The sequence below is a fragment of the Desmodus rotundus genome, chromosome 8, assembly GCF_022682495.2.
Source record: "Desmodus rotundus isolate HL8 chromosome 8, HLdesRot8A.1, whole genome shotgun sequence".
Lineage (NCBI taxonomy): Eukaryota > Metazoa > Chordata > Mammalia > Chiroptera > Phyllostomidae > Desmodus > Desmodus rotundus.
Window position 1 is genome coordinate 21,620,120 of NC_071394.1, and position 20,236 is coordinate 21,640,355.

At 38.7% G+C, this 20,236-nt stretch overlaps 1 protein-coding gene across 1 annotated transcript in view; it reads left to right on the forward strand.

The window, feature by feature from the left end:
• The window catches only part of RSPO2 (R-spondin 2), a 142,891-nt gene that overhangs the window by 76,995 nt on the left and 45,660 nt on the right, over positions 1–20,236 (forward strand). Inside the window, exons 4-5 of the mRNA XM_024572270.3 lie at positions 10,671–10,814; positions 13,080–13,268. Coding sequence (XP_024428038.2) covers positions 10,671–10,814; positions 13,080–13,268 — 333 coding nt within the window. The remainder of the gene's footprint in view (positions 1–10,670; positions 10,815–13,079; positions 13,269–20,236) is intronic.

Below are 20,236 nucleotides of genomic sequence, written 5' to 3' on the forward strand. Positions count from 1 at the left end.
CAGGTAAAGGGGGCATGTGAGCAGCACCCCAAGAACCCTCATTGTATCTCTTCCCGATTGCTCCCCTCTCTCCTCTTTTAACAAAACTACCATCCTGGTAGGAGGGAAAGAGTCCTCCCTCTTTCCTTTCCTCCCTCTTCCTTCACTCCCTTCTTCCCTTATTTCCCTAGTACTTATGAATAACAAATATACTGTATAGTTTACTTATTATATTCACCTCTCCCACTAGAATGTAAGCTCCAAAAGGGAAGGGATTTTTATCTCCTTTGTTTAGACTCATGATATGCAGAATATTGTTTGACATATAGTGGATGGTCAATAGTGTTTGTTGAATGAATAAATGAACAAAGGTAGATATCGTAGAGGTGGAGAAATGGAGAGAAATATTGAGGATGAATCGATAGGACTTGATAATCGATTGATTGGAGGATGTTGGATGAGGGTAAAATTGATTACTCTTATGATATTGGTTGAGGGAGTTGGAGAGAGTGTAATTTATCAAGGTACAGAGCACAGGAGGAGGACCATATTTGCTGAAGAGAAAGGCCATGATGTGGAGGATGGTTGATGTGGGACATGTTGAGTGTGAAGTGGTATGAGACATCCTAGGCAGGATGCCCAATGAGCAGTTAGATGTACTGGTCTAGAGCCTTCCAGGGAGGTTTGAACTGAATCAGTGGCAGGATCAACTGAACAGGGGGGATAAAGAGTTCTGAGGATTAAAGTCTGAAATATGTTGACATTGAGCAGCAAGCAAAGAAAAGCCTGTGGAGGAGGCTATGACTGTTACCAGGAAAATAGGAAGAAATTTAGAGAATGCTGCCCCAGAAGCAGAAGCAGGAAGGCTTGAGCAGTTACAAGTGGTTGATGTCAGAGTGACCTAAACAATAGGTGTTAACCTTAATGAGAGTTGTTCTATTGTCATTTGGGGGCACTATCCTGATGGCAATGGTTTTAGGGAGTGCACGTGGTCTTAGGGAAGCAGCCTTTACTACTAAGCTCGTTGAAAAGGAGTTGATGATAGCTAGATGGCTCAAGGTTTAGGGAATAGGGGTGTGTGCGTGCGTGTGTCACATGGAAGGAGGTGTGAGTGGGAAAGAGACAGCTGAGGAGGACAGCCGGTGATTAAGGAAGCAAGATCACTGAATAGAGAACGTAAAATGCAAAACTGAAGTGGGGAAATTAGCCTGCCCTGATAGTTAGTAGAGGAAATCTTATTTCTCAAGCTTACATTTAATTTTCTTGTGGGTTTGGTGGTTCTCTTGAATGAGTCTATTGTTTCAGTATAGACCCAAGTTGGACAGCATCATTCTGTTTCAAAGGCAAATGCTACCTTGTATTCCGTTTTCCTTTGTGCATAAAAGGCACCTAATTTGCACTTTAGTTTTTAAAGAACTTTCATTTGAAATACAGCCTTTCCTTGGCTTCTGTCAATCCTTCAGTATTGTCTGCATTTACAGAGCAGGTGGCAGATGCTCTGAGAAGTCCACTGACAAGCTTGAGGGTTGGCTGCCAACATGGCACAGCAACTAGGTGGGCAGATCTGGCAAAGTCACCTTTACCACAGAGCTGGGGAAGGACTAGGCATCAACGTTAGGCAGGTTTCAGGCCAAACACGTTGTTTACTTTAGTTTTATTATTATTATTTTTTACTGACCAAACGCTTTGTGTTTTAAAATTACTCCCTTCTTTCTGTCCACCCACCCCCTTCATCGACAACTTAATACCATACCTATTCAAGAAATTAAAAGCTTATTAAGGTAGGATGAAACTTTGACCTATTTACAACTGATAAGGAGTCCTGAAATAGTGTTCCCATGTAGAGATAAGTAAATCCCGGCATCCTCAGATTCATTTGACGTGTGTTTTATGCACATAGCCAGATGGCATATATAAAACGTCACTGAGCCTCCCTAACTTTAAATGCTACCGTTTCATGTTTTAACAATGGAAACCCTTTCCTTTTTTTCCTTTTCCTTTCAATGTGCCTCATGGATCTCAGTCTCTAGTCGGGGGGTCAGCAAACCAAGACCAGTGGGCATTACCTGGCCTGCCAGCTTCTATGTGGGGCCCTTGAGCTACGAATAGATTTTAGGTTGTTAAGTGGTTGGAAAAAAGTCAAAAGAAGAACAATATTATGCAACACATAAAAATGATCTTACCTTCAGTTTTCAGTGTTCATTAATAAAGTTTTATTGGAAATAGCCACATGTAATCATCTATACATTGTGTGTGGCTCCTTTCATTCTCCATGACAGAGCTGAGTGGTGTAGACAGAGATTGTATGGCCCCCAAAGCCTAAAATATTTACTAGTTGGTCTTTTACGGGAAAAGTTTGCTGATTCCTGCCTTATCCTATTTGGAGTGTGAAGGGATTAAGAGATTCTTCTTGTTTTCCTTGGATGGAGGCTGAATGAAGGGCCAGACATATTAGCTTACGTACACTTTTCCATTTAGTTGGGTGGAGAGATCTGCCTTTTTCAACATTTGAAAAAATTCAACCAAGACTCAGGTCTGACGTTTATAAAATCACTCTGGTCCCACCTAATGTGAAAGGGTACCATGTCACCAAAAAAGGAAAAGCACAAGGAGTAACCCAGATTGGGGAGCTGCTACTGGCCAGGAATTAAAAATCTTGTCAGAGATATTAATTTGGTTTATAATTTTTAAAAACATTTTCATTGCTATCACATTCCTTTCCTACTTTATTTTGAGGTAATTGCCCTCCTCTTTCACCCCGTTTAAATGGAAAAAAAATCCCTTTAAAACACCTACCTTTGTATTCCCGGCAAATGTGCCCAAGTTTTAATTTTGGTTGTTTTGAGAATGATTTTGAATATGCATCACTTGAATATATGAGAAACAAAGCCAGTGTTCTTTTATAGTTCCTCACTATTTGACCACATGATTTTATACAAGATTCAATATTTCTTCAGATTTTTTGTGCATGGGTGGGCAGTCTATAATTTTTAAACATTCAAATATTACAGTGAAGCTACCAGCAACATATTTCCTAAGTTTGAGTTTGGGGTTTTTATTTTAATAAACTGCTGTAACACTAAGTTAAAATGAGTCAGGAGGAAAAATTGTTTTCGACAGCATATATATGACAGCATATTAAAATAAAGGACACTTTTGGCATATAAGATAGAACTTTATAGCTATCTGAAAAACGATGTATAGATTTCCGGATGCAGTCCATTCATCTTCCCTAATTGCAGTTTGGAGATTAAAAGCACTGCGAGGCCAGGATTTTACTCTCCCGTGGTCACTTTCCTGATGGCCACGATAGACCATCTTTAGAGAACTTCACAAACTGAACAGCTTCTTGTGCTCAGGAGGGGCACTGCACATTCCCAACACTATCTGTTGAAGGGTGGGCTTATTTGGCTCTAGGCAGTGACACGAACTTTATGTGGTACCTTTTACCTATTCTCTTGTTCTCATCTTTAATTTGATAGTCCGAACATTCATCTGATATACGTATGTCAAGTACTTCCCCTCCTGACTGACGGTGCAGGGAATAGGGCACAGGGAGGATGTAATTCCCCCACTACCACCCCTACCCCCAAGGTCAAAATTGCATTTAGATGTCATTTTTCCTAAATCCTGGTTTCTAATGTTTGAAGTAGATGACTTTCTTTGTAGGTACTCGATAAATGACAGTACCTGTATTCAGTTGCATTGACCTACACAAGGGTAGAGATAATTTACTACAGATAATGCCTTCTTCTGAGTAACATACATTTATATCATTAGAGCTTCCTTCCATCTGCCATCTTAGACTGTCCCTATTGGTAAATTTTCACACTCATAATAGCTCACACCCTTTTATCACTAATTTCACAGCAGACTCTGTGCTAACATCTTTGCCTTTATTAAGCCTCTGAATCCGCCCAACAATTCTAGGAGGTAGGAGCCGATGTTACCTTTTTTTTTTTTTATAGATGAGGAAACTGAGGCAACATGAACGAAGATTCTAGCCTTCTATCTGTTAACCATTGTACTATTTGAGAGGCCACTATTTTCTCAACATAGTTCTTATTTCCTGCCTTTGGCTCTTGTTCTGGGTGTAATATTCTGCACTTGACATAGTTGGATTTCATCCTGTGCTAACTTGCCCAATGAATAAGGCGATCTTGATTGAAACCTGTTCCAGTGGGTTTTACACACACACACCCCTACCCTCGATCTTCTGGTAACTTAGTCATGCTGGTCTTCTGCCTCATCACTCAAATAGGTTAGTTGTAAGCATGAAACACTGAGCCCTGAACCCTCTGATTCTGTCCTTCGTTTTCATTAGGTTGAAATATGACAGTGCTACTTATGAGCTGTGTGTAACTAGAGCATGTGACAAAGAGTGTAATTTTAGATTTCAGGTAATAGTTTTCATCAGTCCTTATTCTAGTGGCATTACCGCAACAGTACATATTAGAAATACATGATTGTGTTAACATAAAGCTTAAAAACTGTATTTTGGGATATTTATAAGCCATCACAAGCTTTGAGAAGGAATGTTAAACAGCATTATTCATAGTTGTTGGAGAAATCTAAAAATATTTAAACAATTATACAAAACCTCATATTAAGTTGCACAGTCTAGTACTTCTCATGTGAAAATTTTGCTAAAGGTGTAATTTTAAACAATTTGTTTGTTTAAACAATTTGTTCCTAATTTGGAACAACCTGTCAACTTCATTTCTGTTCAAATTTTAGCATTGACCAAGTAGAGAAACCTGTAGAGTTTTCCAGGGGTAGTCTTGGTGCTCTTGGATTCTTGTAATTGCAGCCTGAAGATTAAATCCCCCTCGCTGGTGTTGGCATCTCCTTATTCCAAATGGAGATGCTGGTGGTTTGGCAACAAGGGGCAGCCGAGGAACAGTGAGCAGTGAGGTTATCAGGCTGTGCTAATGCAGCCGGAAGCCCACGAGCCATCAGGAGATTACAGAAGTGGATTCCTCAGTGTGTATCTGAGGTCTTCTCTGTCTCGTTGGTTTCTTCCCTTTCTCCAATACATGACTGCAATCTATAGAATTGCATTTTTTCATAGTTGGGTTTGACAGAGGTTCATTTCTCTCTGCTTTCAATTCAAGGTTTTAATTTTTTTTTGTTTGGACAATACGATTGGCCATGCTGAGATACTTAGTTAAGAGATGGTTCTTGTCATCTAGATTTTGCTGGAAAGATAAACAAGACTAACTCTGCCAAGTGTGCCAAGCCCCCAGGGAGCTGTGGGGCCAAAGGCAGAGGGGATAATTTATGGCTTCTCTAATTTTTATCTTCTTGACTCAGTTTGTTGATTCTATAGATTCATGTAACTCCTTTTTCCATGACCTTTATCCCTTGTGGGGGTGTCCAACCTCTGGACCCCACTGGAAGAAGAAGAGTTATCTTGGGCCACACAGTAAATATAAAAACATTAACAAAAAATGGTAAGCAAAAAAAGGTTTTAAGTGAATTTCCGATTTTGCGTTGGGCCGCATTCATAGCCATCCTGGGCCACGTGTGGCCCACAGGCTGCAGGTTGGGCAGCCCTGCGAGAGTGTTGAGGCTCTCAGTGATTTTCCACCTTCACTATCTTTCTACTTCCAGGAACCTTAATTTCCTAAAAATGTGGACTCCCCAGCTCACTCTGTATATTTCACAGTGCTGCCTTATCATCTCATTGCCTGCCGGGTACCTGTCCTTTAGTGGACTGAAGACCCTGAAGTGCTTCTTTGTCTTAGCCTTTAGTGATCCATCATGGTGCCTGGATCCCAGGGACTTGTACCTGTCAAAACGAGGGAACAAACCAGCTACTGTCTTGTCATGTTGCTCTCTGGTTCAAGAATCTTACTATAGTCAGAGCAAGCCCTGATCGTGAGCCTCAGTTCCTTTTAACTAATCTTAATTGTTACTTAGATACTCAAAACCATCGCAACTACAACTACTTTATAATTTTACCTCTCTTTTTTTTTTTTTTGAAACTAAGTAACATAGGAAGTGCCTGAGCAACCACCCCCTGCACCTACCGTCCAGTTCATTCCATCCACTCGCCTTGGGGCCCATCACACACCACGTGAATTTTCCTCATTGCCTTATCACGAGTGGGGTTGTTATGGCCGGAACTCTATGCTTCCCTCTGTCTTCCTACAATCTGCTCAGCTAAAGTTCCACCTTCATAGCACAGCTTATCTGCCACATTTCAGTATTTCTATTCTCTATTATAACTGTTTTCTATTTAGGTGTTTTCTATTTCTAAATAGGTGTTTAACTGTTTGGTCCTTCCTCGGCAACCAACCAACCAACTTTTTATAGTAAAGATATTTACAGTGCACACGTAAGCAATCTCAAATGAAGCATTCAAACGAGTTTTTAAATATAAAGGAGTTGAAGTTTTAAGTAGCACTCATGTGAGTTCTCTTGGCAAGCATTATAACCCCACCATGTATCCAGCTCTGTGTTAGAAACAAAGAATTTACAGACTGAAAACAAAATCAAGAATACCACAACGGCAGAATGCAAATGAACCCACGTTCCCTGCCTGTGATGCCCCCCCGCACATAACTCCTGCACCAGGTAGCAACGCCCTGTAAGTGCACGGGGCTCCCTCTCCGTGGCCTTCGGGCATGCATAGTGTAATGTCATGGGCGCAGGATCTGGCACAGTACTACACGTTTGGAGAATGTTTGGAATGAACTGTTGAACTGCATGACAGTGTAATTTGATGATGGTATAGTGGAGCCTGCATGGGTACTGTGGGAGGACAGGAGAAGGGGCACCCAGCCTATTTTTTTTTCCCTCTTGGCCAGAGTAAGCCCCTCTTGCCAAATGACAGTCCCATCAGAATGTATTTGGAGGCAGTTTTACTTGGACAGTAATTTTACTTAAACCGATATTGGCAGTCTTCATTTCGTGGATTGCATTTTTGAGGAGGCATGTAATTTAGAAGCATGTAAGTTGGCTAAACCAGGGTATTATGTTTCTGAGCAAGGACTTAGAGCCCAGATTTTTATAGAAAAGATCTATGTTTAGAAAAACTTTGATATACCTGTTTTCTTATACAGTATAAAGTTTTCTAAGGTTTGTCAGCCTATTAAGTGATCCAGTTGGTGTTTTAAAACTCATTTATTTATAAAATTGACATCGAGATTTCTCTAAACTGTAACACAGGGGCTATTTCTGAGAAGTAGGCCTGATAAGCCATTAAAGTACGGAAGGTATTTCTGTATTTTTTTAAAGCCTTCTGCATTGTTCTGAATTTTTATTTGTAATGAGACTGTTTTATATTAAAATGAGTTCATAGAGTTGATGTAGACCCCAATTATTTAAGGATAATAAGCTTAAGATGTTTTGAACAGAGTAGCTATGGCATGGGATGGGGAAGGAGAAGTATGAGACTATGAGGCCCCTGCACAATAGTGGTTTTCTCCAAAGCAGAAGAGGTAGTTCGGGGAGAAATGGCACAAGAGGGCAGGGGCTTGTGGATGGACCTGGAGCTGTTGAGGAGAGGTTTTCAGGTGCTGAAGTATGTGCCGATGTAGATTTCCAGGGTAGGTGGTTTATGCAGTTGTTCGCTTAAGAAGCTTTCAGATCATAGATGTCTGTGATAAGCTGAGTTGTGTCAGTTCAGACCGCTGAACGCTCGGAGCCGCGGGCATCGGTTTTACATTGTGGCAACGTGGGGCTTGAGAGCAGGCAGGTCTGCGCAGCTGCCAGCGATGTTCGGACTTGGCACCAATCAAAGCTTTTGTTTAATTGCTGTATTGAATGAGAAATAATTTTGTGTTTTTTCCTTATGATTTGAGTGAAAGAAACATGCCATTGAATATATGAAAACAAAGGATACTGTCAACAGATGGTCAAATGTTTGTGTAATGTGAAGGCTAAGGCAGGTTCAGCATTAGCCAATAAGGGTTGTGAGTTCATGGACCCAAATCTAGAAAAATCTGGGATGGGATAATATTTCTTTAGTCATGCTTGCCTTAAAATCAAAAAAATTTATTTTAGAATGTTATTAAAGTTTTATTTCCCGTAAATTCAAGTAGGTCACAAATGTATATTGCAGCAATTTTTTGCTTTACTTTAATACTTAAATGCATTATAGTACTAAATTATTCATATAATTCAGAAACATATAATTTTAAGATTTCAAAATTCTACCACCCCTTTCCCAAGTTAACTCCTCCAAGCTACTTCATACACACATACACATGTATATATGGTTTTGTTGCATCATCCGCTAGATACCCTGCAACTTGCCTTTTTCACTGAACTATGGGTTTCGTGCTTATTCTCCGTCATTGCTTATAATTAACCTCACACTTTTTCATGGCTGCGGTATTCTACAATTTGAATGCATCAGATTCTTATTCTACTGAAATTTGAGGACAACCAATTACGCTTTCTTTTTAGCAGGATTTATGCCTGAAGAAGTCCTAAGGGACTTTACAGAGAATGATAGGTATTTCAGAAATTCCGCATTCTGTGAACCGGTTAGGAGTGTGGAACAAAATGCAGAAAGGGAGTTACAGGTAACAATAAAGGTCAGCAGAGCACCTTGTAAAATTAATTCCAAATGCTTGTTGCTGTAACTCTTGGGCCAAAAAGCTATTGGTGCAGGTCGTGTTTTAAAGAAAAATCAGACTTTCTAGATAACAATTGATTTATGAAGTGTATAGTCCTCTTTTTAAAAAAATATAAATTCTTTTTTCTTTTCATCCCTTAGTTCTGTTTTATCTTTGGAATGTTTGTCATTATTTCTTGGGAAATAATTCTGCTAACAGGAATGACTGCTTGCTTTAAAAAAAAAAAAAGAACAAGAAAACCAACAATTTGTGGACATGCTGGTCATGTCATTTTACCATGATTAAGAAGCTACTGACCAGCTATAGACCACTATTTTTGTTAAAATACATGTTATAGCATTTAAGACTACAAATGAACCTTTTATGGGGTGATAAAGTGTTCTGTGTCCACCATCCTCCCCCAAAAGAGCAATACTATAATTTGACTATAGACTTTCACCCACACAGAGTTGCTTTTCCAATTATAAATATGGTAACAGTTAGAAGTTGAATTAACCACTTCATGGTGGTCATTTACTACATGAAGACCTGTTTAGAGTCAATATTGGAAGGTGAGGAGTTGCCATTTTCTTTTAATAGGTCTAGAAATTGTCATTTATAATGTAATTTATTTTAATGAAATATGTATATTTTTTAGCCTTTAATTCTACTTTCTGGCTTTACTGTCCTAATTTTCAAACTTTTAATATTCAGTGATTTCACATTTTGATCACTATTTTCTATCCCAGTATGGCTTTGCTTGCAGGAACTATATATTTTAAAGCTTTTCTGAATCATTAAAGCTCCAAATACAGTATTGGTACTTGGAGGCTTGTTAAATGAATAAAAGTAATAGCATGGAGTTTTCCTAGAGCTTTACATGCTGTTAATTATCATCAATTAAAGATGTTGCAAGTAATAATGTGCTACAATCTGTTGAAAACCTGACATGTCAGTTAACCAATCCTCTAACCTTCTCTCCTTACCTCTCTTCGAAGAGTAGTTGAGACTATATTTATTTTGACCCATGTAAGGCAGTTATCTCTGACCCGGGTGTTACCAGCCTATCAGGGAATCTGACTTAGAATACAAGATAAAGTTTGCTTCTTTTTACATGTTGTTTTGTGGTTTAGTGGAAAAATAAATGTTTCTAATTCACTATTGTGCAGACCACCTATGATAAGCCAGTCAATTCACATATATTATTACAAGTTCTCATAATAGCCTTGTAAAGTCAGTGACGTCTCTTTTTTATACAGAAGGAAGTAGGGACTCAGACAGGCATGTAGTTGTCCAGAGTCATGGAGCTGGTAAGGGCAGATCTGGGCTTCAAACCCAGATGTAGCAGGCCCGAAAGCATTTCTGTTTCACAGACCCCTCCTATTAGCGAGTTATAGAGAAAAGAGAGCAGGTTGAGGAGGCAATGGGTTTTGGGAGCTTTCAGAACCAACTCAGCCACTGCTGGCTTGATGATGTAATCTCTCTGTGGCTCAGATTCCTTATTTGCAAAATATGGATAGTACTGCCCGTCTTGTAGGATTATTATGAAGACTAAATGGAAATGCATGTAAAGCCTTTGGCACATTGTTATGTTTTTTTTTTTAAAGGCCTAAACTACCCCCTGCAAGTTAAGAAACCTTTTGATGAAAGTAAATGCTAGTACTGACCAATATAAACAAAATTTTAATTTACTGTCCTGAAACAGAAGATACTGATTAGAGTATTCCCTTTGTGTTTTCCATGGTAGGTCTTTTGAAGAGCAGAACAGATTTCAATCCAAGCAGCAATGTAATTTGTAGTGAGGGTGTTTTCTTTTTCTTTTAAAACCTTTTTAATCCCATTTGGAGTTGCAAAAATTTCTACAGGGTCTCACACTGCCTAGGGCCCTGGGTTGGAATTGTGTCTTCGTTCATTGATGTGGTGAGTTGTTGCAAGAGGTAGGAGTGATTTTTAAATCACTGATTTTTAAATCAGTGAGATGGCATTAGGCAACAAATGGGTTGAACTCCTATTTCCCTGACCGCTAGAATCTCGATTGAGTTGACTGATAAGTTTGAAAGTTTTATTTGCAAAACAAGTGCATTTCTTTGACTGAATTTTTCTTCTCTTTAAAATTGTTTTTAGGATGCAGAATAGAAAACTGTGATTCTTGCTTCAGCAAAGACTTTTGTACTAAGTGCAAAGCAGGGTTTTATTTGCATAGAGGCCGTTGCTTTGATGAGTGTCCAGACGGTTTCGCACCATTAGATGACACCATGGAATGTGTGGGTGAGTGGTTTTTTGTGTAACTTTCAAACTGCAACTTTTAACACCTGTTTCTTGAGAAAGAAAAATGTGTGCTGGATATATTCAACTTAACAACATGTTGGTCTCTTGTCAATTAGAACTGAACATAGTTTCAGTTTTTTGCTGACTCTCTGAATTCTAGTCTCACATATTACATCTTGTCTCGAAATTTGGTAGCGGTACATTTGCTAGATTGTTTAAATGCTGATAATGTCTTTATCTTATGTGTTATACATCCATTTCTTAAGTATCTTAATAAATTACTAGTACATGTTAGAGAAAAACATTTTACTTAAAAGAAAAACAAAATTTGAAGCAGTACCATATAAGTAATGATTCTATCACTTTTGTTATGTATATTAATTATGGCTCTTAGCCATTTATAAAAAACATCACTGGGAAGAAAATTTTTGTGTAGAATACATTTTGATGATTGACTGCATGTTGCATAGTGCATTAAAGCAATTTTACTAACTTTAGATAACTAGGGTGCATAATTTAATACACATATATACCATTTGTGAATAATGAGAAATACATTTAATAAATTTAATATTTTTGAGTGTTTGAAAACACTTGGGTTGTTATACTATTTGCTCAGTGTCTTTATATGGCTTTGGTTTTTCTGCTCCCGATGAAAAGGTGAAGACCTGTCAGGACCCGCATTTTGATGATGCCTGAAGCTGCCATTCGGTGTAATGGCATCTTCGCGGCTACTATCCTCCACTCCCACCCCTGAATTTCATTTGACACGTTATACATCTGATATGATATGTGCAACAGAGCTATGTATTATAATCGAGACTTTCCATCTCTTTGATATGGACACTTCAAAGAAATTAAGAACTTTTTCCTGCAGAAATATTGCTAAAATCGTTTATAATTATACATGTGAAAGCTTGTAGAGAACACTTGTAAATAGAGGTTTATGAAGAAATGTGTACTGATGGTCTTATTTAAAGATTTTTTAAAACTTATTTTCAGATAGATGAGAAGGGAAGGAAAAAGAAAAACATCAATGTGTGGTTGCCTCTCACACTCCCGACTGGGGACCGGGCTGGCAAACCAGGCATGTCCCCTGATCCGGAATCGAACCCATGACCCTCTGGCTCAATCCATTGAACCACACCAGCCGCAGCATTATGTTCCTCTTTAAGTGTGGGTGAATACAGTCATACAGGCAGCACCCTATTAAACAGTAAGAAAGTCAGTAGAAGAGCATATTGAGAGTGTTGAGTTTGCTTTTTAGAGTCAAGGCCCATGCCCCTTACAACTGTTGCGGGGACTCTTATGAAACCCTTAAATATAAACAAATTCAAATTGAGTCCTATGCATTCCCCCGAATACAGTTTTTTTTTCCACCTGACTACAAATCATAGCTTTGAAATACCTAAGAGTAACCGTGATGCCTGCTAAGATCTGAATGCAGAAATGTGAGGACCCTGGGCCTGAGTCTTGTTCTGGTAGTGTGAAGGGGCTTTTTAATGGTGAATTTGATGAGGAGGCTTACTTGCCCTATTTTTCTCCTTTTATTCCCCAACCTCACCCCAGGGGGCTAGAGGGTAGCACACTTTCCCACTCTATGAAGTTACAAAAGGAGATGCTAAAAGCTAGATATGTCATCTAGGAAAATAATACATTTTGCAAATATCTGATCATACTTGTTTACTTTTCAAAGTATAATAAAGTGTAGCACCAATTTAGGTAAAAAGAAATACATACTGTGGCTTCCAGACACTTACTGAAAGAATTGAGAAAGTCAGAAAATGCAAAATAAACACCCTAGCCTTTTCCCCCAAATACTTACTTTCAAAATAAAACTGACACACTTGTATATTTCAGTGGGGGCATTCGGAATTAGCCCTAAAAATTTCGTGGTCTGACAGTATGAAAATAGTATCTTCTACTATAGGTTTTAGCTATTGAATCTTTTGGAGGTTGTATATTTCAGTGTGTTTTGAATGGTCCAGTTGCATCTCTTCAAAAAATGAACTAAGACAAATCAAAATTAATAGGTTTTCAATTACTTATGTGGCACTTGTTGTAAATTAAAGTGCACCCATGGTTCAAAGACTTAAAGTTCCTGAAAGGTGAATCTAGGTCTTTGTGGTCTAGGTCTCTATACAACTAAATTTTTGGTATAGGAAGGTGGGAGAGGATGAAACACTGCTATATATACAAATGTGATGCTAGTGGAGCAAATGGATACCAATTTTTTATGTGTTTGTCTTTTTTATCTTTGTTTAGAAGGATGTGAAGTTGGTCATTGGAGCGAATGGGGAACTTGTAGCAGAAATAATCGCACATGTGGATTTAAATGGGGTCTGGAAACCAGAACACGGCAAATTGTTAAAAAGCCAGCAAAAGACACAATACCATGTCCAACCATCGCTGAATCCAGGAGGTGTAAGATGGCCATGAGGCACTGTCCAGGAGGTGAGTGTAGATAATCACTACTATGAGCTGTGTGCTTTCTGAATTCGCCTCTTCCCTAACCACCCTCCCTCCCAGTAAAGAGTGTTTAACCATGGAAGGAATTAATAACATTGGTCAGAGGGTAAAACTTCCACATTGTACTAATTTAGAGATGGATGGTTAAATTGTGAAGAATAAATGTATTTTATTTATTTTCATGATACCTAGATACTAATTTAGAAGACTACATTGCAAATGAGCTTTCTAGAAGTTTGTAAGTTTGTGCCTTTTTTTTTTTTTTTTTCTAACATACCATAGAAGTAGGTCTTAGGAAATCAGTGTTTTGCAGATGTTGCTCTGAGGGAAGCGGCCAACTTTCAGTTGAGAAGAGTTTAGATTAGAAAGGTTTATGGAATCTGTAAAATCATCTGCTTCATTACTAGTTGAAGATGACAACTTAAAATAAACTTGCCCAAACACTGGGAGGAATAAACGTTGTCTTAATGTTACCACAATTAGCTGGTTCTCTTTGTTTTGATAATAATTTGTAGAAAACAGCTACTGGTATGTGTGTGTTTATTCATGTCTTTGTAGTAATTGTGCTGATTTGCAGTAATTATTCTGTAATAACAGGATTAGGCTCATTTACAAATTAGGAGAAGCTACATAGCTCAGGTGCTGGCTGAAGCTGAGTCAGTCTGTTTGAAATGTAGTTCTCAGCGCCATCCCCGGGGTTCTTAAAGCATAATCACTTGTTACCGTTTATTTTATCACCAGTAGATGCTACATGGCCAGAGATGAAGCGGGGGGTTTTCTAGTCCACCACATAGAAAAGCAAAAAAGAAAGTTGCAGTTGGAAAATTGCCCCATAAAATAATCAAAACTTTTGTTTGCCTTTATTTTTGCTGTTGGTGCATGGTTTCTCAGCTTTGTGGTTATAGGCCAGAGAGAGAGAATATATATCTGCTTAAAATGGATTTATATCCATATTATGCTGCCTCATAGAGAATGTCTATGATCCGTGGAGGAAGACAAACTTTTAAGACTTGAAGACTCCAGTCGGCCTTTGAGTACTATTAGATCCAGATTCAGAAGCTACTATTAGGAAGGCAGCTTTTCCTCTTGAATTAGTTTTGCTTTGCTTTGCTGGGTCTTTGAAACAAAGTTTTTTTGGGTTTGCTTTTCACTAACAAGGATGGTTTTGTTCTCTTAAACTGGGTATTTTTCAGTCAAAATATAAGAAAATATTTTCTTACAAAACTAATAAGCCACTTCTTGGATAGCTGAGAGCATTTAACCTGCAACCTTGTGCCTAAAAACAAACCTGATGTATTCAGGTATTGGAAATAAAGACTTCCTTTGTTGTATATTGTTTATATAACTACCCTCCCCCCATTTCTCTTCCAGCAATGTGGTCCCCCAATTGTGGTTTACGTTAATAGCAAAAATTAACCTGAAAATGCTCCTATAACAAACATGCTTATGTGTAACAAGAGCCAGAATATCCCCCTCCCCTCCCAAATTATTTTGACCTAGGCCCAGTCTTGCTCGAGAATTTTGTAGATAACAGCTAGATTGTTAGCCTGTTTATTGCACTCATAGTTTTTTTGTGCTACCGACAACAGTACACTGAGTACAACCTGACACTGCCGGCGAATTAACTTCTGCCAAAATAAATACTTATGTATCATCTGCTTATGTTCTCTTTTTCATAACCAGTAAGGAACTCTGATTTACTGGTCATTTGTATTTAGGTTTTACCAAGCATTATTTATTAGGAGAAACTGCCTATTGTTCTAATCCCCGAATCTACATGTTCAGTTTAATAAATTCAATTTTTATATAACCTTTAAAGTTAGCAGGTCTAAACTGTTATATGACTTGTTTTATTATTTTCTGTTTTATAAAAAGGGAACTACAATAGAATTGTCGGTGGAAAATTACTCTGCAGCAAAATAACTTCTATTTAAAAATGTAACAAATTAAAATGTAGAAAATTAATTTAGGAACTTGAGTACCAACTGATAAAAATTGGCATAACTTCTAGCGCAGTATCCCACCTTGCCTCAGGTGGGAGAGCAAAAAGTTCCTTTCTTCAGTAGGTCACGGTGATTAATGGAAGAATGGAGGAGAAAACCACTTCATCCCATTTTACATCTTGATTTGATTTTAGTGATCTGCTTTGACAAACCATGCAAAAATGTAAGTCGTAATCAGGTTGGGAATACAGGCATTTTTCAGATCTTTTCAACATATGTATGGATTTTTCTCCCGTTGGAGCCAATCTTAACCTGATTGCACACAAACACAGCCTTAACCTCCTTCACACTAACGCAGCAGCACATTAAAATCAGCTGCTTTCCATTACTGGAAGGCAGAAGTAGGGGTCAGCGCAATGGAATAGTCACTAAGCGTATATTACGTGAAAAACCATCAAAAATAAGAAAATAAATGGATGCAAGATTTGAGGGGGGGGGGAACAACCTTGCAATGCTTCAGCCTATTTTCCCCTTAAAGAACACATGCTTATTTCCTTAAAAAGATAAAAAGAAAAAGAAAAAGAAAAGATGATCTGAAAATATTCTAAGTCAAGGATTGATTTACACTTAATCACTTGGTGTTCCTTTCCCAGTTTTTCTTTTGGGTTAGTTATCCTTTCTTTCATTTCTGATGACAATAACCTGTAGAATGTCTTGGGCTTTTCTGACACTCATTCTTCAGGGTTCTGTTCTGGGTTCTGTTCTGGTGATGAGATCTGAAACTCTGTACCCTGTCAGGTCATTAATTCTGTGACCCTTGGCAAGTCACTTAACCTCTTTTGGCCTCTATTTCCTCATTTGTAAATTGGAGGGTATTAGGGTGGGCGAGCATTAAGATCCAGCCCAGTTCTAAAACCCAACGATTCTAGATTGTCAGAAGATACGGGCAGTTTCCGTGGTTGTCGAGTGAAGGGTGAGGAAGAGACCGGTAAGCCCAAGAGCACTGTTTTACAACCGAAGAACAGAACACTTTTTCAGTAGCTGCGCGGGGCATTTGCCAAGCCTTTCACATCTGGCACCTCCTTCTGCCCTCGCTTTCCTTCCCACAGGTAGTAAGCCCTCAAAGACTGTGCCAGACTCTTTAAATCCACATTTGACCTGCATAGCAAGAGGATAGATAATAAGAAAAAGAGAAGAGCTTAAAAGACTATGGAAAAAAAGAAAGATAGATAGTGAGTAAGAAAAAAAATTGAACAATGAATATGGGAAACAAGGAGAAAAAAGAATGGACTACTTTAAAATGAAGGCTGTACCCAGTGCAGATAAAATGATCTTCCCTTCCTTCCGGCCTGAGCACACTAATCAATAGAAGTCACCCTGTTGGGACTGATTTATTCTGTTAATATATAACCTGTATCTCTAAATGAAAGGAACTGCAAGTCTGAACCGTGTTGTATATTAGGCAAGATATTAATTGAAAAGTATAAACATCCTCCTATTATACATTTAAAAGAATAGTAGAAGAGCACAATCACGGTTGTGGAGGGTCAAATTGGAAGATGCTCATGAATAGGGGAAGTGTTGACATTTGCAGGTGGCTGTCATCCACACTCTTTCACAGGATTGGCCAACATAACCTCAACCTGAAATTTGCTGTCCTATCTGTATGGGACTCATTATTTTATAAGGTCTTATGACAACTAATTTTAAGTCATTCATGTCTATGTACCAACCATTGGTCTAGGTATAATGTTGAGTTCTTACAGAGCTTTCTCTAATGGGAATAGTGCATAATTTCAAGAGGAGGTAAAGGCTATGAAGAAAAATAAAGCAGGATAGAGAGCTGGTGAATGAGTTGATTGGGAGTGTCTATTTTATATAGGGTATGCAGGGAAACTGAGGGAAGAACATTTGGTTAGAGATCTGAATGAAGGAGATCTTTTGATGGCCCTCAGGGCCACCTGTTTAGCTACTGACTCAACGGCTGTGTTACATGGCTATCTTGATCCTCCCACTGTACATTAGGGAGGAGGGGAGAGCTGAGATTTAGGGAGGCGCTGACTGGTCCAAGGTGACGCATAGCAAGTTTCTGGTGGTAGAGCCAAAAGTAGGACCAATATTTTGCTGCCTAGGAAACCCAAGTTTTCCTGTGCCTTTTCCTTGTTTCTTATAATAAAAACCAAAGATAAAGCCATGGTTGTCCATCATTGAAGTAGCCAACTTTAAACTATTTCTCTCTCCAACAAACACATCATTCTACTTTTGCTCTACAAATACTTTTCACAAACATGGCACTCTGCCATCAGCACCGTCTTCCAAGTTGAAATAGCTAGTAGGACATACCCCAAAGGTCATTTCAGAAATGCCGAAGTGTTGAGCCACTCACTGGCTTTGTTTTGGTTCAGCTGCCCCTACTAAGACCTCTTCTTTATAATTTTACTGTCATTGGTCCTCAGTTTGTTGGGAAAGAAGAGTGGCTTCAAGAGTGTTCTTTCCATCCTTAGTCTTTCAGAGTCACCCTCTAGATGAGGCTGCCTTGTGCTGAGTCAGGTCCAGCATTCATCTCTGCCCTCTCGCTCCCTAGTCAGCACACAAGTGCTGGGATCCGAGCCTCACGCCCACATCAGTAGCTCTGTGGCCAGCATGCTTTTTCTCTTTCTGACACATTTAAGCAGTTAGACTGTTAAAGTAATTTAGGTGATGCTTCGACATAGGCCCAGATTGCTTTTTGTCCCATTTGCTCACAGCTGCCTCCGCTCACCATACCGTGGCTGTTCGTAGCAACATAATGCAAGTCTTTAAGCCCTAATTGTATTTTCTCAGGAGTGTGCTGAACTTTAAATATGAAATCTGCTACTCCATACTATTCAATTGGAAAATAACTTATTCCTCTTATGAGACTTCACTTGACTATTATCTACTTTTTAAAAAGTGGCCTATCACTTGGTAGGAAACAAAAGAAAATATTTCTAGCAACTTAGACCCTTAATTTTTGCAAACATCTGCTTTTAAAAAAGCGATAGCAATAAGACCTCTCTAATCTTTGTTTTCTGTATAGAAGTTGACAGCAACATGTGGACTAGGTAGTAGGTAATATAACTAAAGATGGTTGTAGATTGTGATGGATTAAACTGAGAGCAGGAAATAATCACATTTTCAGTAGGATAAGGGTCAAGCAAGTATGCTTTAGACATATGTTCTTTATTTCTGTACATTTTGTTTACATTTGAGTTATAATGTATGTGGTCTGTTTTATACATGCCAACCTCAAGAATATGCTCAAGAAGAGAGGATAAGAGTAAAACCTCTTTTGTTTTGAAAACTTCACAGTTGTCAGGAATGTGGATATTGAAATTTTCATATGAAGAAGACTGCATCTAAAAAAGGGACATTCTTGTTGCCCTATGTTTGCTATGCTAAACATTGTGTTATATTTTAAAATCAGTGGCTTGTGTTACTCACTTTAAGCAAATTGTACTATTTCCCAGGTACTCTGGATACATGGCAGCTAATGGTAATGTTTATTTTATAGTGATTATAAACTGGGATAGTCACTCATAAGCAGCCACATTTCAAATGTTCATGTATAATTATTATATTAGGTTGATTTTTAACAAAGATCCACCTGCCCACAGACATTTCTCTCAGCAGCTGAAGTGTCCGAAATTCCTGCTTTTGGTGATCTTAACAAGGAACTTCAGGGGACATCTTGGGAAGTTTGCCCACCTTCTCTGTACCCTCCACCCATTACTTTTTAATATTTCTTCTTGTTTGCTGGGAAGTGGGTAGGTGATAACTACTCACACCTGTTGGTGGTGGTGATTTTTGTTTTTGTTTTCCTGGGGCTTTATTTTAGCAATGATTTCCTTTATATCTAATTGTCACTTTCAGAGGGTAAGAGCTCCCATGTGGTGTGCATGGGAGATCATGAAATGTCCAGAGAGAGCAGTTTTGGACTTAGAAGTGGAAACCTTGGGGCGTGCAAAGCACTCATCACATGGAGGCTGAGGGCGGGATATAAGACAGCCTCTTCTCCGCGTTTCATTTTGAGCCTGTCCTGGTGCCAGCCTGGCCTGCCAGAGGGGCCGGGGAGCGAGTGAGTGAAAGAAGCCACACCTTTGTGCCATTCTCTACAGCTTCCCATCTGGAGTCTCTACTAGCCCCATTTAATTACAGTCTGGAGCAACATGTACTAGTCTCTTTTATGGGCACTTGTAAAAAGGATTTCTCAACTACATATGCCACCGAGGGCCCGACGTTCTGTGTGCAGCAAAGCGAGGACAGGAAAATTCCAAAGGGGCTTGCTTTTATGAATTTTACACAGCAGTAAGCTACTCTGATCTTAATGTAAGATATATAAAACAATTTTTTCAGTGCTCTAAAATAAAAACAACTTTAATAGGACACACATGGTGTCAGTGGTAGATTTTTTCCCCCCTATTTACAGGGGACTTTATTTTTTTTTCTGTAGGAGATAAGAGAGTCTCAAGTACAAATCTCCTAATGATTTCCTAGAACAACTTATTTTCCTCATCAGACACCTCTGTGGGACTTGCACTGGTGTTGATAAAAGGCGCAGGCGGTTTGCTCACTGAGATTTCCTGTAAATACTTCTCCGGCTACTGGCATGACCTAGAGCTGTGTTTGTGGATATCCTCCAGGATCAGGAGGCAGGGAGAAAATAAAACATTTTAATGGAAATAATGACAGAGTTTGACTAAAATACCAGCGTGATTCATGTTGTCATCATGCAGAAGTGCTTGAGATGATAAAGTTATTTGTCCAATAGAGGGAGGCTAAAGGTTCAGGTGGCCGAAGTGATTATAATGAATTTAAACTAAAAATAGGAAGGCAATAGAATTTTGCTGTGCAATTGATCTGTTTATATAATACTTGGACCTAATATTTCTGTGTGTCAGTATTATTGTCTTTGAGCTTGTGTAGGCAAGAGACATCTAATAATTGATGTTATGTCCTCATATGCTGGCAATTACTCAAAGGATTTAATAA